This window comes from Acaromyces ingoldii (genome assembly GCF_003144295.1).
Source record: "Acaromyces ingoldii strain MCA 4198 unplaced genomic scaffold FA10scaffold_9, whole genome shotgun sequence".
Lineage (NCBI taxonomy): Eukaryota > Fungi > Basidiomycota > Exobasidiomycetes > Exobasidiales > Cryptobasidiaceae > Acaromyces > Acaromyces ingoldii.
Genome location: NW_020290255.1, coordinates 265,018 through 288,157, shown reverse-complemented (window position 1 = coordinate 288,157; position 23,140 = coordinate 265,018). Strand labels below are relative to the sequence as shown.

At 55.4% G+C, this 23,140-nt stretch overlaps 9 protein-coding genes across 9 annotated transcripts; 6 read left to right on the top strand and 3 right to left on the bottom strand.

Moving 5' to 3' along the window:
• Positions 1-1,600: 1,600 nt before the first annotated feature.
• On the top strand, positions 1,601-2,767 carry FA10DRAFT_289437 (hypothetical protein; the record flags this gene model as incomplete). The annotated part of the gene is made up of 2 exons (XM_025524294.1): positions 1,601-1,651; positions 1,724-2,767. The coding sequence occupies 2 exons, from the start codon at positions 1,601-1,603 to the stop codon at positions 2,765-2,767; spliced, it is 1,095 nt and encodes a 364-aa protein (XP_025374049.1).
• Positions 2,768-6,573: 3,806 nt separating this feature from the next.
• FA10DRAFT_201274 (hypothetical protein) lies at positions 6,574-8,752 on the top strand. The gene is made up of 2 exons (XM_025518443.1): positions 6,574-7,323; positions 7,381-8,752. The coding sequence occupies exons 1-2, from the start codon at positions 6,735-6,737 to the stop codon at positions 8,490-8,492; spliced, it is 1,701 nt and encodes a 566-aa protein (XP_025374048.1). The 5' UTR covers positions 6,574-6,734; the 3' UTR covers positions 8,493-8,752.
• Positions 8,753-9,656, bottom strand: FA10DRAFT_201271 (hypothetical protein). Its single transcript, XM_025518442.1, has one exon. The coding sequence runs from the start codon at positions 9,493-9,495 to the stop codon at positions 9,013-9,015; it is 483 nt and encodes a 160-aa protein (XP_025374047.1). The 5' UTR covers positions 9,496-9,656; the 3' UTR covers positions 8,753-9,012.
• Positions 9,657-10,198: 542 nt separating this feature from the next.
• On the top strand, positions 10,199-11,230 carry FA10DRAFT_289435 (hypothetical protein; the record flags this gene model as incomplete). The annotated part of the gene is made up of 2 exons (XM_025524293.1): positions 10,199-10,635; positions 10,693-11,230. 2 exons carry the CDS (start codon positions 10,199-10,201, stop codon positions 11,228-11,230), a joined length of 975 nt encoding a protein of 324 aa, XP_025374046.1.
• Positions 11,231-12,306: 1,076 nt separating this feature from the next.
• On the top strand, positions 12,307-13,029 carry FA10DRAFT_289434 (hypothetical protein; the record flags this gene model as incomplete). The annotated part of the gene is made up of 1 exon (XM_025524292.1): positions 12,307-13,029. The coding sequence occupies one exon, from the start codon at positions 12,307-12,309 to the stop codon at positions 13,027-13,029; it is 723 nt and encodes a 240-aa protein (XP_025374045.1).
• A 171-nt stretch (positions 13,030-13,200) lies between these two features.
• Positions 13,201-14,560, top strand: FA10DRAFT_297928 (hypothetical protein; the record flags this gene model as incomplete). Its single annotated transcript, XM_025524552.1, has 3 exons — positions 13,201-13,563; positions 13,617-13,972; positions 14,027-14,560. The coding sequence occupies exons 1-3, from the start codon at positions 13,455-13,457 to the stop codon at positions 14,558-14,560; spliced, it is 999 nt and encodes a 332-aa protein (XP_025374044.1). The 5' UTR covers positions 13,201-13,454.
• A 3,125-nt stretch (positions 14,561-17,685) lies between these two features.
• FA10DRAFT_297927 (hypothetical protein) lies at positions 17,686-19,533 on the top strand (the record flags this gene model as incomplete). Its single annotated transcript, XM_025524551.1, has 3 exons — positions 17,686-18,540; positions 18,670-18,735; positions 18,796-19,533. The coding sequence occupies 3 exons, from the start codon at positions 17,686-17,688 to the stop codon at positions 19,531-19,533; spliced, it is 1,659 nt and encodes a 552-aa protein (XP_025374043.1).
• Positions 19,534-20,678: 1,145 nt separating this feature from the next.
• On the bottom strand, positions 20,679-21,430 carry FA10DRAFT_289431 (hypothetical protein; the record flags this gene model as incomplete). Its single annotated transcript, XM_025524291.1, has 3 exons — positions 20,679-20,703; positions 20,764-20,942; positions 21,020-21,430. The coding sequence occupies 3 exons, from the start codon at positions 21,428-21,430 to the stop codon at positions 20,679-20,681; spliced, it is 615 nt and encodes a 204-aa protein (XP_025374042.1).
• A 350-nt stretch (positions 21,431-21,780) lies between these two features.
• On the bottom strand, positions 21,781-23,072 carry FA10DRAFT_269939 (hypothetical protein). The gene is made up of 2 exons (XM_025522940.1): positions 22,332-23,072; positions 21,781-22,265 (listed from the first exon to the last, which is right to left on the bottom strand). Exons 1-2 carry the CDS (start codon positions 22,826-22,828, stop codon positions 22,172-22,174), a joined length of 591 nt encoding a protein of 196 aa, XP_025374041.1. The 5' UTR covers positions 22,829-23,072; the 3' UTR covers positions 21,781-22,171.
• Between the last annotated feature and the right edge of the window lie 68 nt (positions 23,073-23,140).

Sequence of the window (23,140 nt, the reverse complement as noted above, 5' to 3'; positions counted from 1 at the left end):
CAAGCCAATGCTGCTGCTAGTGCTGACTTGAACGTTGTTGATGGTACTGTTGCTGCTACTACTGCACGCTTCTAGGATGCGTCGTGTGGCGCGACGGGACAGCGTCACAAGTGCGGTCAATTCAGCCCAGCTGGAGCTATTTTTTTTTATCTCCGTTCTTTGTGTCTGTACACCGAGCGGACTTCCTTTGTGCATTTCTGCGTCTTTCCCGTGCGATTTCACGGAGCTTTCAGTTCGCCCAATAGAACTATAAAGCGCGTAGATGTGCGACTCGTCGAAAACCTTGACCGGGTTACCAAGAGTGGCCTTGACTTCTGCCTTCTAGGCCGAGGAGGGCCTGTGAGCGGTAGAATGGTAACATCCAAGGGCGTTTCTGTGACGTGACGATGTGATCTCAGCTTAGTACGACACAAGCAACAATCGCCAGTCTTTTCCTTGTTTGTTTTGATCTCCGTCTAGCGGCCCGCGGGACAGAGGGCTATAGTGATTGAGGTTGCTGAGTCACAAGGTTATCCTCTGTAGATGAAAGGGGGACTGGGACCTTCTCGCACGCACTGAGGCGCTGTCTTGTTGTCACTGCCTTCCTTCCCCCGGTCGCACTTCTCTCCCTCTCTATCTTCCCACCGTCTCCTCAGAAAGGCAATGTCTGATACGTCTTCGACGCACGAACGCTCATTAGGCCAGTCTACCATTGGCCACACTTATCGGCTTGATGGTAGCCAAGGTGGGCGTACCTGTGCGCTTCTGTCTGCTTGTCCTTATTTACAAGCATAGCACTCTCTCCGGTACAGATACTTCGCGTGACTCTCATGAGTCGTGGCAACTTCCACAAGAAACTGGACACCGACAAGGGAGTGGACGTCGACAAGAGGCGGGAGAAGATGAGCAAGACACCCACGTACCGCAACAAAGCGCTCGTCACGGCATGGACAGGAAAGACTTCGTCATCTATCTAGTCATTGGCTTCATAATCTTCGTCGCCAGCGGCCTGCTGATCTTCGCATTCGTGTTCGCGTTCACCGACAAGAGGAGCGGTAACCCCGTGGAAGCAAGCAGATCTTTGATCTCTTGATCAATTCCTCCATTGTGTAACATACTGTCTCTCCTGAAACCATCAAAGATCGCGACCAGACAGTTCGCATTCTGACGAGAGGACAATTATGGTGGTGCGCAAAGGTTTGAAAGTCCTCAGCGTGATCTTCTTCGCGAGTTCTCTTTTCTCCCTCTATCGCTGTCCCCTCTTCGGCTCTCCCTTCTTCTACTCTCCCCTCTACCATTCACGAGAGCGGATCGCACGGTTGAATATGGCAATGTCTACATCGTTGGCGCTTATGCGCCGCAGGTGGCTTGAGCCACCCCAGCCTTTCGCCCACACGTCAGATCTTGTCCCACGCGCACGCCCTTTCTCTTGAATTCTTCTTCTTCTTCACCTCGACTTCGCCGCCTTTTACACCGCGCCAGCCTCGATTCGCTAATGGCTCTTCGACTTCACAGCAAAATAGGAAAAGGTACCCATAAAGCCTTTCCGAACGTCAAGGTCCACCTTTATGTTATCTTGCGGTCAAAAGAACACAAAGACGGCTACGATCTTAATCTGGCAATGGGTATCGACGAGTTAGCTGCCGTATGCCGAGAAGAGGACGTCAACGAGGTGAGCTCTGATCGCTTTTCCTTACCAAAACTACTATAGGTCACTAAGAGGTATCTTTGGCCTGTCGCGAAGCACAAGCTCCACTGGCCTATCTTCGGCCTCGTGAGCCTCGACGTCGATGTCGCTGCAGCTGCAGCTGTAGTCGACTCCTTACAAGATCCCAAGGATGTGACCATCGGCTTCTTGGCTTCGAGACAAGGAAAATTAGAGGTGCAAGACTGCGGCGACAGCGCAAGTCAACGAGCGACTCTGATCGAAGCCGTCGCCCGTCTTTGGCTTCGTCATTTCTCGTCTGTCGGGGAAAGAACGTCGACAAGCGTCGCATTGAGCCAGCTCCGAGCCAAGCTGACGGCGCTTCCTACGCTCCAGGCTCATGAGGAGCTTGTAAAGTTACCATGCGACATCTTCCCGTTCACCCAGGCTCACTTCAGCAACTCGAACGATGCCGAAAGATCAGTCGCGTCCTCCTGCTTGCAAGGCGTCGATGACCTGCTTCCAACGTTGCACCTGTACCTTGGCCCATCGTATCCGTCGTTCACCACCGTCGACGTATTTGGCACGACTATCAACTTCTGGTTCCCTGGCGAGGAGCACAGTGGCCACCTGCGTATCTATGCATCGCCGCCTCTAGCTTTCAAAACGTACAAAATGGACGTCATCGACCTTGCTCAAAGGCGCTGCGTCGCCATCTTCACAGTTGCTCGGTCCCTCGTCGACCATGACCTCTTCTCGTTTTCCTCAATCAACCCTGTCGGAACTTCAGAAGGTGACGATGATGCCGCCACAGCTGAACGATGGCTCGTGCACGGCCAGCAAGACGTCGTCTGTCGTGTTGCTCAGCTCTCGGGTGGTGACGAGAGATGGTGGAAGTTTCAACTGTACTTTGACCATTTGGAGGCACAGCTACGCAGAAGAAGACTGCAAAAAGGGGATGGAGCCAAGAGTAGTAGAACGATCGTTCAGAGAATGCTCGAAGAGGAGATTGTGAACCACGCCAGTCTCATTGCAGCGCGACTATGTGACAAGCAGGATTGGGTAAGCTCTGGTTTGCAGCAGGACGTGCACCGGCTCCTCAACGACGTGCGCGAGGGAAGGACAAGTCATGTAGCCTTGTAAATGCAGTGCGCTTCGTCATTTCGTCCTTTCTATCCGCTCTAGCAACGACTCCCACAAAATCGAGCACAACGGCACCCATCGAGACGATTACAGTGACACCCTTCGAGACAGTAATAGCGGCACCCAGCGGACTAAGCGCGATGGCATCTTCGAGATCAATCGCAACGGCATCCATGAGATTGACGGCAACGACTCCTCCGGCGTCAAAACCGTCACCCACAACAACAGTGGTGACGGTATCCACCAGATCTACAGCACATGGACAAAAGAGGAAGCATGTTCCGGTGGAAGCATACAATAGTGATGCTGCAGGATCAGGCATCGATAGTGCGGCGCGGATGGCAGTACAAGAGGAGATTACGGAAGGAGGACCTGTGTCGGCCAGAAAGAGGGTGATCGACCAAGTATCAACACTTATTTTTGGGCGCGCCGAGGAAGACGAAGCCGTAGATTTGGGCTTGGTCGCCGCTTGCAAGCTAGACGAAGATGACAACAAGGCAGCCAATGGACCAGCCGAGGCCTTTGAAATGGCCGTGGCCAGCATCTGTGCTCAGCTTCAATGCCTTAAAGATCGGTTACTAATTCGTCATTGGCCTGGCCCAGAGGGCTTCGATCGCTCGCAACAGCACGCTCTGACAATGTCGTCGGCATCACAACCAACCACAGGTGCTGCCAGTCTCTCTGAACAAGTTCTTCGAGGCGTCGAAGAGCTTGCCCAAAGAGCGACGATAAGCATTTCTAGACTTCAAGACAGGGGGGAGGAAGTCGATGCCCATACCCGGACCGCCCTCACCGCAGCCCTGCAATTCTGGCAGCAGGTCCGAAACCTGTCAGTAACATTTGCAGAATCTGTATACCAGCCAGTACGCCACGAAAGGCAAGCCAAAGACGTATATCAGAAGTTGGTCGGGGCTGGCCTGGGCAAAGAGCTGGCTAAGATCCTGGCAGGGTACCACCACTGGTTACGGCTCAAGAGGTCAGAACGACCGGACCAATTCGATTACGAGTACCTGGCCTCCCTACTCTGTACCGACGATAACGACGTATTAAGCCGACAAAAACTGCTCACTGCACTCTTCTTCGTGGAACCGACAGAATTGGAATCGACCTCCCTGTACGGAGAGAATGGAGGTCGACGAGACCGTCCAGAGCTGATGGCTGATTTTGTCTTCAACTATCTTCTGCGATCTCAGAGCGCACAACCTGTCATCGACTATCTCGGCAGCGATTTGTTTGGACAGGAGCATGTCAAGGTCTTCAATCCCGTCACGTGGAGTCAAAAGCGACGGCTTGCCCAGTTTCGTGTCGATATCCTCGAGCGAATGTCGTCTTCGTCGTCTTTGCTGGACGATGTGAAAAGATATGCCACGTCCACGTACTTTCTCAACCTCGTTCGACACCCGGCACTTTATCTCCGGTTGTCGACAGAGGACCAAAGAAAATTAATGAAGCGAAACAAGCCCTATCATCTACCTGATAACGTCGTTGCTCGTATTGATACCATCAAAAATGTCTTGGAAGCTGCCATAGCGCGCGAAAAGGGAACGGTAGACGACATCTGTCTGATGCAAGACCTCCTTGAAATCAGATGAGAATCACACTATAGCTTATCATCTGTCCGCCTGCCACCCCCCCTTTTTTACATAGTACAGTACTTTACCATAAGTTCTTGTTCATCTCCCCGCATACGAAGTTTGGGGTGCTCTTGCCATCTTTAGCGTGTGAGACAAGCGAGGCCCCTTTGATAGTCGTGAGGTCGTGGGGGGACAGCCGATGCTGATTGTTCTCGCTGCGTCAGGCAGGGAAGACATCGCCATCCGAGGTGATTGGAGCAGTCGTCGGTCCTCACCCACAGGGGCGGGCAAGCTTGCTCGCGCCTGTGGCGCAGTAAATAGTACAGATCTTCGCCCTTGACGGTCAATGAGAAGCGTAGGTATTGCTTGCGCGATTCGTCGGGCAAGCGTGAACAAAGACCTCTAAGACAACAACGACAGCAATATGTCCCTAGCTGCAGGGACAAGAGCGGTGTTCCGTGAACGAGTCCGATATCCCGCTCCTTCGTTCAGCCCACTTTGCAGGTGCAAGTGGTGGCTGTGCAGCTGCCGCGCAGCCCTTGATGATGCCGCGCTTTAGAGTGGCTCTTCCTCTCCTCTCCTCTTCTCTCCCTTCACACCCATCATCTTTCGTACACTGCGCCGTCAACCCACTCCGTTCAAATGTCCCAACACGAGAGCAGCGCCGTTTTCGAAGACGAAAGCAAGGACCAAGGGAGATACACAGTACCAGTGGCGTTGCTTGCTCCCTCAAGCGCTAGAAAGTTGCCAGATCCTCGACCTGTGCGTTGCGAGGCCAGCTGTCAGACCGATCAAGAGGTCAAAATTTTTGGCGACTCTCCTGAAAGGACCGTCAACAGTGGCGCACTTCCTGGCCTCGCGAAAGGGAGAATCGTCATCGTCATTTCCAGAGCCGAGCTCACTCGCCAGATCATTGAGTGGGTCGTTTTATTCATCCTGGCCGTGTTCTCAACCATCATCTTTTGCGAGCCGCCCTGGAGTCAAAACGACAAGTTCCGGTACGCGGCCAGGACTGTCCATTGGGTCCTGAAGATTTGGGCGGCCTTCGAGACCTATAAACTTTACGGCAATCTCAGGAGAAGGTTTGCGCCTCGTGTCGTCGCAGGTCAGACCACCTCAGCCACCGACGGACGACAATGCCATACAGCCGGTCAAATGCCCTCAGGCGCTCCGCGAATGCAAGCTGCACACGCACAGATTCCTGACGCTGGTAGCAAGTGCCGTCAGACAGAGAAGAAAGCCGCCAGATCCTCGACGACGTTGGCCGAGTCTCCTGCCACTCTTGTCCAACGAAGGCACCAAGACACGCAGCGTGGAGAATGAACACGAGTGATTGCAGTCGAACGAGAATATCGAAACGAAAGAAGATGAATTACTGGTAGATATGCGAAAGGTCCCTAGGCTACCCTCCTGGCCAACCATCCTTCTCCTTCGGCAACTTGACACCTTGCTCCTTTGTTTATAGAATCTCTCTCACCAGATGTATGTCTAATACCACTTATCCTGTAGCATAAACAAAATGTTCTTCATAACGGTATTATCAGACTCTGATAGTACTGGAAGCACGATGGTGAGACATTCCAGGCCGAGACATTATTCTTTGTCGGGGTTGGGATGTTATGTCTGAACAAGAGGACAGCTCAGGAACAAGACACCATACTTTAGTGTCTAGGCGTCAGTTGCGCTTGGCCATTGGTATGTTGATCAGACATTCGCTCGGGGATAGGTGTACTTTTAGAAAACCATGCTCTGTCCAGGATGAAGCTGGTTGCACCCGATCGTGCTACAAGAAAACTAAGATCGCGCGAGTCATTCTGTCCAGCCGGAGTAACGGACGCGTTCGCCGCTAGTTTACAAAAAGCAGTCACCTTTCATGCTCCGAGAACCCCCTGTCTCACAACTATGCCTGTGCTTACGAGATGCTTGGTGGCGTGGCAGCGATATAAATAGGTTGGATTGCGGAGTTAGTTGCAAGCCCAATGTTGTGCGGGCGCTTGGGCGTCCAGCGCCCTGTGTACTCCCTGTTTTCTGCTCGCCCGTGTTTATTTCTCACGCCTTGTTTCTCAGGCCCGTTCTCGGGTCTCACTTGCCGTGCTGGACGTCTGAAGCACGCAATCGAGGGCTGCGCAGCGCAGCAGGCTTGAGGACGCCCAAGCGCACCCTCGACCACGATCCTCAGAGATAAAGGACGCCCGGCTATATATACAGGTCCTTTTTTCCTGTATTTTCCCCCTTCTCTTCGCCGAAGAATACATCCTGATAGCTCATGCTCGCTCAGGTGCCAAATTTCCTCACAGACGTACCTCCAAGCCCGACGATTGCGGTAGAAGACTCGAGAACAGTCAGGCTACTCTCTCTGCAGCTTGCTATCTCGTCTCTTCGTGCACCTCCTTATGTCGAACAGCAGCTTGAACAATCTCTCTGATGCAAGTTCGGGATCAGCCAGCTTAACGTTGTCGACACTTCCGGCCCACTCGACAATGTCGACGTCGTCACAGCGGACAAGAAAGTGGCGTTCGAGACCCTGGCGAAGTAATCCACGTTGGGAGATTGGAGAATGGACGAAAGTCGTAATGCCGGCGCAGTCTCGAGTCCTACGACAGACAGCACTACGTCCACTGATTCCCTCCCTCAAAAAATACTCCCATCCCTATCGCATCGACCCTGGCAACAGAAGTTCAGCCAATCAAAAGGGACTGCGAAAAGCGTGTGCATACATTTGTGGAGTTCGAAAAGCTGTTGCCACCCCATCGACTGCCATGGGAAGAACAGCATCCGCAAGGTCTCGGAGCATTCGTGCAGCGCTGATCCGAGCTTTGAACTTGGCGCACCGGTCAAACGAATCTTCGAGCAGCGACTACATGGGACGGCTGATGGGAAGGCTGGCCTCGGCTCCCCGTAAGGCCACGGAGGAGAACCAGTTGACCTTGAGAGAGCTTAACGCTTTTTGTGTCAAAGGCAAGGTGGCTTCAGCTGTGCAAGGTGAGATTAACTTCGAGTAATACCTGTTCATTTCTAACAGTGGGCCACCTTCAACAGCGACACACACACAAGAAGGCCAGAGCAGTGGAAACGGGCATGAAGAAAGAAAAGGAGAAGAAGACAGTCAGGACATGGACGACGATGGCGACGACAGCGAGAGCATAGGCATGGGCATGCAAGAAGAAGAAGCAGAATCGATTCTCTCAGAGCCCGCGAGCAACTTCACTGGCTTGGACGCCGACGACTACTCCAACATGGGCAAGGGCAAGGCCATGGAAGAAGACGCTTGGTCAATGCTCTCGCATCTTAGTAGCGACAGTAATCGCATGGACTTCGACGATGAGCGCGAAAACGAAGAATATGACAATGACATTCTCAACAACGGCTTTCTGCACCGAGCAAATAGAGAAACCGGGTTTGGCGGCTCACATCTGCAAGGTGACTTCGAGGTCACCCGCAGAGGTTTCGATCTTCTTGATAGTCCGGGTCCTTTCGATAGCCCCCGTCCTCCAGTCTTCAGACCATCGCCTGTCGCCAAGCGGCCCAGAAGCAGCTTCCATCGTGACAATAGCGAGCAACACGATGATGGGGACGAGGACGAGGACGAGGACGAACAGGATCGTCCGCGCAAACATGTTCACGTTCGCGATGCTAGCCCATTGAGCGCCGATGAAAGGCTAACCCAGGAAGTTCAGGAACTCCGGCGCAGCCACAACAAGGCAGCCGAAGAAGCCTTGCGAAGGCTGAAAAGGCTACCCAGCAAGAGCAATACCGACGAGGAGGACGAGACCGTTCGTTTGGATGGACACTTGCCGAGCAAGCAGATGCTTACTGGTCTGCAGGGCATTCGAACGCCTGAAGCACAAGATGAGGCTAGCCACCAAGCCAGTCAGGAGTTGCGAAGTCGTGTCGAAATTCCTGAAGCTACCGGCCACATTGGAGCAAATCTCAGCCTCCCGGAAGAGAGCACCCCTTTCATCAGCCAAAGGACCGACGTTTATCACTTCGTTATCAATTTGGTCGTGTTTGTCGTCACCTGCCTCTCAACCGTATTCTTCACGACTGACTATTGCCAGCCGGTCTGGTCCGATAGCGACTTTCAGAAACTGAGAGGCGTGCTCTTTAACCTCTGCAGACGCCTCGCAACTTTCTCGTCGCGGGTCAAATAAAGATGGATCGCATCTTGACACCTTGATCCTTTCGTCTAGAATCTCTCTTAACAAGATGTTATATTATGTCTATGTTGGTGTAACCACTTACTTGCATATAGAAGATGTATAGCCATAACGGTATTACCATACTCTGATAATACGGGCGTAAACAATTCTTAAAATTGTACTGTACTGTACAGTACAGTACAGTACAGTACAGTACACAGGTAGCTCCCTTTTCAATCAATAACGAACATCCTCGATCACAGACGACGATCACAGACGACAGCGAGACACTTCAGGCCGAGTCGTCATTCTTGGACACCTGCTCAATGCCATGACATGGCCCAATTCAAGTGGACTCAAAACATCATCACTGATGCTTGATTTGAGCGCCCTCGTGAGCCAAGAAAAAGACACTACGTTGCAGCTAACACTCCTCTATTAGATGGGCTGAAGCGCTGGCGAGGAAATTCTCTGCTTTGGGTGGCCGTCTCCCTCAGCATTAGACAGCTGCGGATCGAGACGGACCATGAGATCATCCACCGATGGCGCAAGGACAGCAAGAGTGACGACCGCGCCGTCTTTGGCCAAGTCTGGGAGGAGGCCATTGCCGAGACCAACGAGGTCGTCTGCACCAAGGGAGACCGCGGTGGTGAGCGGACACCGGCCGATGCGACAATGAGCCCGCTCGAGTCAAGGCTGGGCAAGGGCTTGCTGCACGAGTGCGCCATCTAACGCCGGTGCCTCGAAGGTCAGCAGAGCGAGCTGGGCGCCTCCACGGACCTGCACGAGTTCCAGGGCGACACCATCCCTCGACTCCTCGCTGCTGGGCCCGTCGCGTTTCACAAGGCCACCTGGCGTCGCATCCAGCCGCCTCCTCGACCCGGATCCGAAAGCGTTGACATTGAAAAAGAGGAACCGATGGCTCTGGGCCCTCGCATTCTTTGCGTCTGGTACCGCCTCGAGACGCTGTTTGGCGTGCGAGCTCGAAGTCACGCCCTGCTTGACTGTGTGCCATGGATTCGACATGACCCACACATGCTCTTCGACGACGATGGCAGCGGAAGCATGCAATATGGGGAAGCCTTTTACACGAGGCGCGCCCGTCGAATCCAATGTCGAGCTTGCTCACCGCAACCAAGAGAGGAGAGCGACAAAAGGGAGAAAGCTTTGACTCGCAGCACCCCACCGCTCCAGAGTGTGTTGGCCAGTCCTTGTCAGCCGGGGCTGTGGGCTCCTTCTCATCTACTCACGTGAGCTCTGCATCACAAAGGCCTCGTTGCCCACAATGACGCCCCGGAAGAGCACGTAGCTCTCTTCAGCCGACAAAATTCAGCCCTCTACGTCAGCCCTAGACTCAGACAGACCTTGCTGCTGCTGCCCCTTCCCCCATGTAGCAAGCTCTGTTTATTCGTCCTTCTCAAAATACTAGTTTTACTCCATCGAACAGCACCCTGTGAGATGCCGAGATGCCCATGTTTGTTTCTTCACACTCCGCTATCCTCCCGTCACCGGCCACGCGGAGTAGACATGACGGCGAAACTCTGCGTATTTTTTTCTTCCCCCTCTTCATTGCTGGTGAGAGAGTCGCAGCTACATTCTTGCGGACGCCGCCCCTTACAATTGCATTGGCCACGTCGTAGCAAGTCTATAAAGCGGAGCCATCGTCCGCGCCCCCCGCTGCCTCAACGTCAAGATAACCTCAACACCACCTACGAGACATGCCAGGACCAGTCGATCCAGCGGCTGACATCGAACCAAGCGTCGCCTCGCTTCGTCGTCGTGAGACAGCGGAGCCGCACACCTTCTTCGAGGAGGACGTCGACAACGACACCGACACCGACGACGAGCCTTCCACCCCACGCATGTCTGCCGCCGCGCTGTACTCGGCCTACAATGATCCGACTCTGCCAGCGAGCGAGCGTGAGAGTGCCTTTGTCCTCCTCTTCACCCGCGACGGATGGCAGGCAGAGCTCAATGAAGACGAAATCCGACGGACCATGGCGATTGCGCATGCCCTCGACGACATTGTCCTCGAAGAAGAGGTGCGTCTGGCCACCGAGGCCGCGCACGGCGAAGGCCGCGTCAGACGAGCACCCGTCAACTACCCTCTGGCCTTCGTATGGGCCCATATCCTTGTCCGGAAGGGGGAGATGAGGTAAGTCAGATCGACAGACGAAGACGACGATGGCACTGACGTAAAGGCACTACACAGCACCAGCGCACGCGACGGCGACGCCGAGGGCCCCATGTTCTGGATCCTCGAAGAGCTCAAGGTCGACGCTCGTCTCACACGACAGACCTGGGCCACCTGGTCAGCGACGATCCAGCGACTGCTGGTGCCTCATCCCCGGGCCATTGGTATCCTCCTGCGCGACATTCACAGTGGACATCCCGACTACGCCGAGACCCTCGACCTCCAGCTCGGCACCTTGATCACGCCCACCGTCGGTCTCGAGCTTCAGTCAGTCGTGCAGGCCGTGCGTGAGCGGTCAGAGAAGGGCAGCGACCTCTGGCAAGCACTCGCAGAGCATTGCCAAGGCGCGCAGACGGAGACCATTGTTTCTCTGCGTCAACGTTTCAACGAGGTACGCCAACGCTTCTACGAGGCACGCCAAAGGCAAGAGGACGGGACGCTCGATCACAACGCCGACCGCTTCCGGGAGCTGCTATATGAGTGCAGCATCCTCCTCTATCAGATCCAGAACCTCGAACAAATTGCTCAGTTCCGCGACCGCCTCGGGATGAGATAGGCATCAACGTCTCCCATCCCAAGACAAGCTGGTGAAGATGCCGTCTCCAGCCAATTTGCCAGCATCGACGACCGGCTTGGGAAACAGCTTCGACTTGCTGGGGATTTAGTAAGGCCGACGGGTCAGAGGGGAGATGACGAGCCAGCTGAAGGCTGCGTAAGACAGCTGATGAAGCCGACGAAGACGGGCCAGATCAGCCGTCGCCCACGCCGTCCCAGACGATTCTGATGTTGTCGTCTTGGGCACCTTGGCCATCAAAGCAAGATTTACGAAGAATTGAAAATCGAGGCGCCTGAAAAGTGGGTTTGCTGGCTTGTCAGTCTTTGATTGGGACAGAGTCCTCTACCAGCTCGAAAGACGATATGAATAACGGACAGGTCAATTGGGAAAGTGCTGCCGTCCTGATACAGCCAGGAAACAATGCCGTGGAGGGCGAATCTCATCTCTACGAAGAGCTCTTGGTCACGAGCGGCAACAGCAGGTCGACAAGGTTCTCCTTGCCAACTGCAATTACATCTCTCCTACACAATCGAGCCCGTCGTGGTCCTGCAGTGCCGATCTGCCATGCCCACTACTGGATCTCCCTCCCTCTGCAATCTGGCAAGAAGAACGGCGACAGCGACGTGGCATTGGCCGAGGCTGAATTCAAGGCACGAGCGCGTGATTGTCGACAAGCCATCAGTGCATGACTGTGGAAGGTGAGGAAACAAGGACTAGGGTGATGACGACGACGAAGGTAATTATGATGAGACAGTCAGAGGGGACAGTCATCGTGCGGACTGTGAAACGACATCTCGCTTAGGCCAAGACGAAGAAGGGCCCTCTCCAATGCATGCCTGCATCACAACAGTAAATATTTTTTCCCTTCACCACCTCCTATTGGCCTACGCCACTTTCTCATGATTTCAATTGAAGCCTGTGCATGCCTCCAGCTGGCTTTTGTATGACTCGCTGGTTGTCACTGCGCATGTGACTGGCCATGGCGGTAACGAAAGCGCTCACGTGTGGGACGGATGAGGGTGTGTCCGATGTCCACGCGCCACCGCGGGCAGCTTGGCCGTCTTCCACCACCACCAATGAAACCGCCTGCAACCTCGCACAACTTCCGGCCCATTCCCAGCAATCTTCCCCCTGTGCCCGACCTTCGGCACTTCCGTCCCTACGCAGACTCTCAATCGAACGCCACTTCTCAAGAGGAGACACTAGAAGACGATCCAGTCACCACGACAACGCCTGTTCGTCAGTGCAGGTCGCTCGACGAGGTTGGTGAACGCTGCGCAAGTTACGAGGTACCCTCGGTCAGGCAGGCTGAAAGGAACAGGATCAACGAGGCTCAAGAGCCAGCGACTCAGACGAGGGTCCATGATCCAGCTTCATGTTCACAGAGGTCGCAAGCGGCCAACGTCATCAATACATGCAATACAGGCACCGTGTTTCACGCCTTGATCGCACGCAGTGCGCCAGCCACGCTGGAGACGCCAGGGACTCCCGTGGGCGATGCTGAGCAAGTGGATGCAGGGATAAACGAAGACGCCACAACCACACCGCCTCGTGCTATTGCCTGGGATCTCGACGCTTACATCACCCAGTGGCTAGAGAATGAGCGGGCCTTGCGAGCAAGTGCCACCTCCCTGGTGACTTCAGCCCCTCGCGTTGGCGAAGGCAACAGCACTTGTCAGGACGAAATTTGCGACAAGGACGGCGATGACGACGAGAAGGACAAGAGCAGCGTCAGCGACGATGTTGACGACAGCAACAACAATACCATCGTCCACAACAACAAAACCCCTGTCGTATAGTTCCTCCCTTCGCTCTTCTTGGCTGCCCCTTTCGTACTTCCTTTCCATTTTTCACCCATGTCTTATTCGGACCCATGCTCGATCGATGTGCCCTGTTGTGCTCAGCCCAAATCTTCATTCCATTCAATACAAACTTTCTTCCGTGCTCTACTTTCCTTCCCCTTCCGTGCTCAATTTTCATTTCTTGTCCAGACGGCTGAAGCATTGGCCGTCCGCCCCGCTCGGCGAGAAGAGATTCTCCGACAGGGCGACCACGATCGCGCGCATGGCGGCGGTGTCCATGAAGTGATTGTGTGGCGACACCCCTCCTCCCTTTTTCCTCATCACCACCACGGCCTCAGTCAACCTTGCCGTTCTGTCTTAATAGCCCCTCTATCCTCTCGTTTGCTGACACATCGACGTCTAGTCGACGTTCTCCCACACTCATGTCTGCCTCGTTGTCGCCAGACGCTCGCGGCCTCGCTTCTGCTTTGCCCGCGCTCGAACAAGGCCCCTCCTCTGCTGAGCAGCCCTCTGAGTCCAGCCATGTCATGGGTGAGTCAAGCCTCGGACGGAGAATGCTGTCTCGACTGACTGAAGCTGCTCAGAGACGAATCCTTCCTCCGTTGACGACGACGGCATCAATGACAACGTGGTCAATGACGATCACGACAAGAGCAGCGAGAATACCATGAGCGACAGTGGCAACGCCGATGATGGCAAGAGCAGTGCCGCGGACACCAGTGGCAACGACGACCGCATCATGACTACCAATACCAACGACAACGACAGTAGCATCGTCGTAAATAACAACGACAACGACGACAGCAGTGGTAGTATCCTGGCTACCAATGCCAATGGCAACGGCAGTGACGGTGTCGTGACTACCAACGGCACTGACAACAGCAGTGGTGGTGTCGTGAACACCTTTGATAACGACGGCAGTGGCTTGAGCTGTTTACTGGTGAGTCGGGTGGGGAACCACACAGCGCGAGGCTTTATTGACAGTCTTTCGAAGCCTGGCCGCTTGAACGTTGAGGGCACTGCTCTCCTCGTCGCCGTTCTCTCCTGCAACGACGATCTGCGCGATGCACGCTCGACGCTCGAGTTCCTCCAGAATCATCGTACCTCTCTTCTACGTCAGGCTGCCCATGCCACCGAGGAGCAGAACGCCGCCAACCAGGAGTGTGCGCGCCTCTGGGAGGAGAAGCTTGCGTCCATCACGGTCCACCGTCGTGCAGAGGACGACTACCTGCGCAAAGCTGACGAGTATCACCGCGCTGAGAGGGGACGCATCGAGCTCTGCTACAAGCGTTATCGCCTGGCCCTGGAAGAATGTCTTCGCCACAGCCACGAGTGCCTTCGCCTCGACGAACAGCACCGCAATGCTGAAGCCAAGTGCAACAATATCAACAACCATCGCCAGTACCTCGAACAGCAGCGTTTCCGCAACGAACAAGCCATCGAGAGCGCCGAGGAGCACGTCGAGGCCGCTGTCGAGGCCCACGGACTTGCTCATGCTCGCCTGGTCGAGCACGCTGCAAGGATTTAGATGTCTTCTGCTTGCTCGACCTCGACCCGGCTCATCATCAGTAGCAGGTCGAGTACGCATGGCGAAGGAAAAGGCGCCCTGTCGACGAAAGACAGGGACGGTGAGTTGAGCTGGGATACCGTCCACTCGAGCGACTTGTCTGACTTTCTTTCAACGAACAGTATGTGCTGTGTGCGCGAGGGTCAAACTAAGTCAGCTGTCGCCTTGAACATATTTCTCTACTCACTCCCCTCTGTGACCTTGCCGCGACCCCATTATGTCCTCCTTGAACATATTCCCTCTTCCCTCTCTCGCTCCCGTGACCTCGTGATGGACCCATTTGGTGTCCACCATTGACTATATTCTTTATACTTCTTGGTAGTGAGGCGAAATCATATGGCTCTTTGATGGCCTCTTTATCTTGTTGCTCAGGGCTGATGGCTGGGTGTATGGCTATCCGTCTCTCACGAACACACTGCAGGCAAAAGTCGCAGCGTGATGATTGTATTGCAATCTAGGCGAACGGCGTGCTTCTCAACACGGCGATGACCTCAGGACTCTTTCGTGCCCCGGAGATATGGTCCCCATTCGCAATAGCTTCTCCGCCTTTGAGCAAAGACTTTATGATCCTAATAAATCGACGGTATTCAGGAAATAGGCGGCCACCCAAGCGACAACAGCGATCGAATGGCTGTGGAAGACAGAGGCGGACGACGGCAGGCAACGCCAGCGGCGGTGAAAAAAAGAGGCGTAGCACGGATGATAGGCCGATGTGAGCACAATCCACGGAATAATATGGCGTCAGAAAGACTTTACTCTACTCTTCCAGAAGTACCCAGCGGTCGACGAGAGTATGCGGCCATCAGGAGTAAGCGAAGCTCATAGATGAAGCGAGTCGACAGAGCCGTCCTGCGAGTAACTCGCGCCAGTTCTCACTCAGATGGTGATGGTGATCAGCGACGATGCACTCTTCTCGATGCACAGTCACTGCGGCGAGAGCACTCCACGAGACAGCAATGCTGTGCCCTAAGCTCTCGCGCCAGAAGCTTCATGGCCTGCCCTCTTTAGCTCGTGCTTCCCTTCGACATTGTCTCGCCTCGTCATTGTCATTCTTACACTGTGTTGTAACCTGGATTCAGGCTGAGACAGCAATCTAACTTTTTCAAAGAGAGTGCTGCAGTCCATGCGCACCGAAGATGATCTTGCATGTCGAGCACTGAAGAGCATCGTCCTTATGGAGGGGGAGAATACGATGCCATGGAGCCGACGCACAGGGCCAGGGGGCCACGTGGAGTGCAGCTAGGCAACAGGGCCACGCGCGATTAAAAAGGCCCCACTTAGTCTAATGAACCTGCAGCACACGCTGCGCCTAAGGGCAGAAAAGCGAAGCTAAAGTCAGCCTTAATTGCATTAAGGTGCGCGCACAGGTTACGACCAGAGAGCAGTACCACCAGGCAGTCCGGTCGAGCAGGCATCATTCGTCTAGGCGAGAAGATCGCCTGGCGCGTGGCCAAAGCGTGAAGCGCTCGGGTCTAGGGCAGCACGGACCCCCTTTACCGCTCTGGCCCTCTCTAAATCTGCACGTGCCTTTTTTTCTGATCTCGCTTGTGCTGCCCAGCAACCAAGCCCACGAGCAGCGCTGCACTCGCTCCCTCGGATGGCCCACCAGAACGGCAGCTGGGACTGATATACCTCCCAGTATCCTCCCCATTCCTATCTCGATGGCCTGAGCAGTGGCACAGCTTCGCGGACGCCGTGCCTGCCTGGGTGAAGTGATGACGTGGAAGGGCTAACAATCCGACTTCCGAGGGCTGAGGTTTTGTGACTGTAGAAGGTGTGACAAGCGACCTCCTCTGCACTTCTTTGTTGCCGTCGGACAAGCTCGGTCAGTCGTGCGGAAGCCAGTGATGAAACAGCCTTGTACAGGCGAGGCCAGTCAAGCTATCAGGAGTGAGTGTGATTCCGGCTCCGAATGAGGGAGCGGTGGTGTTGGTGGGATGACACCATCGGCTTGTTCGGCGGCTTGCTGGGCGAGAAGGGTTGGCCTGCTGCCCCACAAGTTACCTCATGTGCTCGCTCGCATCGGCGATGGCTGGCCGGAAGTGGGCCAGGAACGGAGCCGCCTCCAGAGTATGATGAGCTTACACATCCCCTCCGAAGGTCACTGACGCTATTACTCCGGCGTGCTCCCACCCTGATTATCGTGATGGCAGTGCCTCCTGCCGCGGCCCTTCTCACCTGTCCTCTCGGCCGATGGTCGGTCTGTCGGAGTCTGCTTCTGATGAAGCCTTAAAGACGTTCACAAATGTACACTACAGGGGGACAGCAAATGAGACTGCGCACAATGCACTTGAGAGTCCCACGATGAGGAGCCAATGGCCTCCTTGTACGAATTGGAGACACAGGTCTACGTGGCGGCTGCCCCCGCCATGACAAAAGCGGGCGGAATAATTAAAGGGCGGCGATGGCTGCGGGTAGGGCGCAGGCGGAGCGGACCTTTGCCTGAGCACTGCTTTCTATTTTTGTGTGTTTCCTCAGCTCGGTCCGTCATTCGCGTTCCTAGTCGAATAGCATGCTGTTTTCTTCCCGGGGCCGTAGGTAAGACTCTTGCCCGTCGAACAGCAGAGAGGAGGAAGTCGCACAGAGAAGGGGCTCGCACAGAGAAGGAACTCTTTCTCGTCGTTGTACCCTTCAATGGCAGTAAGATGGGCCACTCGAACGGTCTTTGTTCCTTTTGTTCCTGGAGATGAAAAGAGCGGAGTGCGGCGAAACAAAACACAAGAAGAAAACCCCTCAAAACACACCAGGCTGACCCTTCTCCTTTCCCCTGTTCCCAAGCGATAATGTGGCGCCTGCTATGTTTTCACCGAGATGACCGACTCCCCTTTTCATATACATTGGCAAACAGGCAGCAGTGCTGAGGCCGTGGCCGCCCGCGGCGTTGGACGCGGCGCTCAAAACACTGCACCCTCCCAGGGCCTCTCAAAAGGGCCGTGCGCCGCACAGCCATTCAGATGGTCGGAGTCTTGCGTCGGAGGCTGGCTCTGTGAGGGGAGGAGGGGGGGGGGGGGTTTGATCGGGCGTAGGCCACAACGCTGACGTGGCGCGGGCCTCTCGCAGGCGTCGTCTCTTCAGACACAACCACCATGGACCAGGGAGAGTCTGCCCAGCTCAGCACGACGGTCATGGACCACGACGAGCCCATCCTGCTCAATGGCAGCGTGAGCCACGAGGACGAGATCCCTGAGGCGGCAACGAGTGCGCCAACAAGCCCCACAAGCCTGCAGGGCGCGTTCCACGACAGCAACGATGTGAACGGCATCGACGTGGACGGCAGCGACGAGGACCGCATCGATGTCAATGGCATCGACGTGGACCGTATCGATGTCAACGGCATCGAGGTGGACCATGTTGATGTGAACGGCAGCGATGAGGACCGCATCGACGTGAATGGCATCGACGTAGACGGGCCCGTGGATGGGCCCATAGACGAGCCCGTAGTGACGAATCCAGCGGCAGGCCTCAATCTCAGGATCTTGCTGCCCGAAGACTTTAGGGACCCGGAGAGGACCCGCCGCCTAAACAGTGCTGCCCGCACTCCGAGGGTGGAGCTGGCCGCTAACCCCTTCATACCACAGTCGCTCACCGTCCCCGGAGGCCTACGCGCCCCTTCGCGTCGCTGGTATGAGATACACCGCCCCCGTCGTGTGCAGCCAGCCACAGAGGCGGTCCCTCGAATGATCGCACCCGAAATCCCAGAACTGACCATGGAGCTGAGCCCTCGGGCACAGGAACAGCAACAGGAGCAAGAGCAAGAGCAAGAGCAGGAACAACAGGAACAGGAGCAGGACCAGCAGCAGGCGACGACGACGACTACGGCGGCGGCTACGGCGGCAGAGGAGAGGGCAGGACGGCTGGCTGCATATGCGGCGCATCTCGCCGAAGGCAGAAGGCTTTTTGCTGAGCTGTCGATGGAAGATCAAGAGCTCTTTGAGCTGTATGTGAGTACTCTATATGCCTCGACGAGCCTCCCAGCGTGCGAGGGACCCTGGGGGCAGCGCGTGCGCTCAAAGACGAGACTCTGGGCGCTCCTTATCTACGCTTGTGCTGATGTATGTCACCCACTACAGGAGTCGCAGCCGCGAAGGCGGTCGCGTCGTGGCTACATGCAGGAGGCAATCGAGATCATCGTTGCGGTGAGTAGCATCGTGGCCATTGACTGACTAGGTTACGCTGACACGTGTCTTGCTTGCTAGACGGGAGACGCCTCGTCGACTTCGGCAGCCTGGCGCGAGGTCGGACCTACGACCATCTGGAACATGGCCGAGGATCTGCGCCTAGAAGAGGTCCGAGTGGAGGACAGTCACGATGGCGACGAAGAAGGAGATGACGACGACGATGACGACGACGACGACGACGAGCACTGCCCGTGGTTCGAAGACGCCTTCGGATCGCCCACGAGCCTGGCCTGGGTCCAGCGGCTCCGCTACTCTCAGGCGAGCACGTCGACCAGGGCCGCCGACAAGCAGCGCGCGGCCGACAACGCGTCAGGATCGTCCAGCGGCTGGCGGCGCGAGGTGGACAGAGGCGCAGCCTCGTCTAGCCTGGCCCAGAAGGTGTCTGTGGTCCAGTATCCAATTCCTGGTCTGATCGAGCTGACGGGCGGAGACGGCCACCTCTGGTCGTGCGAAGGGTACATGCAGCACGAGTCGGCTCGACGCGAGGCCCAGCCTGAGCCAAATGTCAGCTTCGCCCTGCCGAGCGAGGGCGCCTCTTCGCGATTCACGCCTCTCCCGAGGTCGAGGTCCGAGCCGCCGGCGAGCCCGAGCGCCCAGCCGGTGGGAGAGGGCGATGAGAACAACAACAGCAGCAGCAACAGCAACAGTAATCTTAACAAAAACAACAACAGTAGCAAACACGAGGAAGACGACGACGACGACGACGACAACGATGAATTGGAGGAGGAGGTGAATGGCGTTCCTTCTCCCGCGTAAATGTGCTTCTTGTATATTTGGTTCCCGGGTCCCCTTGTCACCGACTGTCACCGATATCTTGTGTATTTGCCACTATAACTTGGCTTTGACTTAGTGACCGTCTATAAACGAGATGACGGCAAATGACACCAACGTGAGCGATTTTTCTTGGTGACAGTGTGTGTCCATCGGTTGTTTGACATGTACTGTACACGTGAGCAAATGCCTCATGGAGATCAAGTTTGCCACGCATTCAATGCCGTCTAAAGAGTCACTTAGGGTCTCTTGTAGTCTCCTCCTGGTGTATTCTTCTTCCTCAGTGTAGCCTACGCGCTTGATCGGACATAGCCTACTGCCCCATTGGACTCTGGCGCTTGCAATGGCTTCCATTTCGGCCTAAAGAGTGACTCCCTGCATGACTGGGACTATGCCATATGGTTTGCCTGTGGGATAGACGGCCGAGATAGAACGAGTCGGAGATCGAGGACATGAAAGAAAACCGACCTGCAATTCGGACGAGCAACTGAGGGTTGCCATGCTGTTCAGTAGCGGGGGCCTGTGCGATGTGAAGGCGATCCATGGGTTTCTGTCGAACCTCCTGGTATGACAATGCTAGGCCCGGCGTGATATGAGCCCGCTGACGTGGGTCGCGCGGAGCTCGCGTCGGTGGCGTTGTACCGCCTTGACCGGTCTTGGTGTTGTCAACGAAGAGTGAGGTGAGAACCACTCTGTCTGTGCGAGTGCTCTTTGCGGTATCCGAACTTGGATATTAGGGTGGCTCGGCAGTCTCGCACTCGTCGACGAATTTGAGGAAAGTTACCTCGGTCAAAAGGAACAGATCACAACGGAGGGGTCGAGCAAAGATGCCCTCAATAGTACAAATGACAAAATGGATCAGTGATTGAATTGGTCAATAGGCTGAACGTGAAGGTGAGGAAGAGAAGCAGGAATTGTGACGGTAGTGCGGGCGGCGATCGTCTGCTGACTTCGTCGAAGCCGTCGAAAGAGCCAGTTTCAAAGCTCGACAAACAAATGATCCGCGTGTGGTCGACATACAATAGCAGGACTCAAAAAGCCATCGAGCCAGCCCATGTGTGTGTTGCTCTAAGGCAGCTGGGGCTCCACGCATGCTTGCGCCCGCCCTAGCACGGATCTGACGGCCGCTGTTACTTCTTGCGTTGCCATTCGTGGCTGGAATTGCCATGAATTGTCAGTAGATAAAAGTGAAAGCGACATGCAGATTCTGCTCACTGCCAGCTGAATCCGTCATCGTTTTCTGGCATGACGGGTCCACTGAGCGTACGGTACCACATACGGCCACTTGCCTCGGGTCCCTCGGGTCCAGGCCAAGCCCTCTCGTATGACTCGATTTTTACGGTCGGTTCGAGGCTCAGCTCGTCTCCAATTGCCTTTCGAAGTCTTAGGGCCGCCTGTTGAACACGCGTGAGCTGCACGGCGCTCGTGGGATAGTCCAGAGTGGTGCCGCCGTGGTCGCCCGAGCCGGGACCGTAGAAGATGTTTCGTGGAAGTCCGCGCACGCGTCAAAGGCCCATTCGACATAGGCGTCAAAGTCATAGCGACCCGCGATCTTCTGGGTTTGCAGCTTCAGGATTGGGTCAGGCTCGAGGCCGAGCTTATCTGTGACCCCAACAAGCCACTTGAAAGCCTGCGCGCGCGTCATGTTCTTGTTGCATATGTGCTGGACAAGAGCGCGGACGATGCGCGAATGAGGGACGTAGTGGTTGTAGACATGACCGTCTTCAGGTCGGCCGTCTACTTTTCTTACCTCGATCTGCATATCGCTCTTGTCGAAAGCATCTTCGCGGTGGAAGCGGATCGTCCGAATGACCAGCTCATCCCAATCTTTGCCTTTAGTAGACCCTAAGGCATGGTCTTCTTCGTCGTAGAAGGCCAGCATAGCAGTGTATGGTCAACGATGAGCGTGCGAGGGGAGGAGGTGGCGGGGTGGCAGATGGGAGCAAGGGGTGTACAGCAGCAAGCTGATAAGGTCTTTGGAGGCGTACAAGAGGCTGGCTGAGACTGGGTAAGTGGACAATTACTAAAGAGATAGCATCTATTTGGTGGTCCAGACTCTCTACATCTCCCAGCCCATTCCCGTCCATCGTGGGGTTTCCAAAGAGCTCGCCGACTAGCATGAGTCCCGATCCGACACTCCCGACTGATATTGAAATACTTTTCGTTATGTGAGACTTCGGAGGTGAAATAACGTTTCCCCCATCCCGGACCCCACAAAACCTCTTCATAAAAAGCCACAGCACTTTCCCGTCAATGAATCGCGACTGGATGAAAGCTTATATCGCTAATCTCAGATGGCCCGATGACTGGCACCTCGGATGGTTTCCCGCTTGAGCAGATGGGTCGATGATACAAATTAGACATTACAGTGCTTGGTAGGCCCTCAGTCGTCGACGGAGTTGGGGACTCACTTCAGTCGAGCCGATGGTTTCCAAGGGAGTTGTCATACGCCAGTGAAGAACTCGACCCGGGACGATATAGCTCGCCCACGCTGCCCTTGGACCATCGAATGACCCGGGCCCAACTGCGCCATCAGCTGAGCATATAGTGTTGAAAACACTACACGAGCGCGTTGTAAGACAAGTGTATTGGCCACGTTGATCATCGCTTGATCGTGTTAGCATCAAAGGCGCATCTCCAACACGCAGCCTGGCCAGTCGTTCTTTTCCGTGACGGTAAAGTCTCCAAGAGGCTTGAACCCCTGGCTCTCGTAGTACCTTGAGAGCATCAAGCGCATCAGTCATCCAAGCTTGGCCGTCCACATAGGCAAGACCGGGGCTCACCGGACCAGCTTCCGGTCATTGCCCCTCCAACAGTCGACACATAGGCGGGTCAGACCGGCGCTGCGGACCTGATCCTTGGCGGAAGCAAGGAGTGCCGCCGCAGCGCCTTTGCGCTCCTCGCCAGCATGGCGATTCGACATGAGATAGGCCAGATAGACAAACGGATCGCTCTCATCCTGCGTGGGCAGGACCGAGTGAACGTATGCGGGCGCCGTTGAATCGAGCACCATGCCCGCTACGGGAGTGCCACTGCCTGCCTCTGCCACAAAGGCACGGCACCAGTCACCGCTGCTCCATTGCGCGTTCTGCTCACTCCTCTCGACCCAAGAGCGGGTTCTCTCGCAGGCGGTTGGGTTCGCTTCTCGGACCGACTTGGTGCCCCACTGACCGCCGCTGCCCACGGTCGAGAGCCACGAGATCTGCGAGTCCTGGAAATCGACAAGGAGCTCGTCGTCTGAGGCCGCTATTGTGGCGGGGCGGATCGTTAGGGACGGCATCCTCTCTGTTACCCGATGTTTGTGGTGTCCACCACTCATCGGAAGTGGATGATGGTGCGGGAACAGATAGCGTGGAATCTCGATGCTACTCTTGGCGGCTTCGACAGCTTCGGCCGAGCACTTGCGATTGCGCTCGGGCCAGCGCGACGCCTACTGAATTGTACTGTACTGTACTGTACACGCTTATTTTGGTTTCTTCATCAATCGAGTGCTGCCTTCTTTCGTCGTGCACTCGATTACGGGCTTCGACGGCGGCAGTTGCGGAAATTCAAACAAGAGCTGCTAGGGGAGCAGCAGGGCTGGGCCATATCG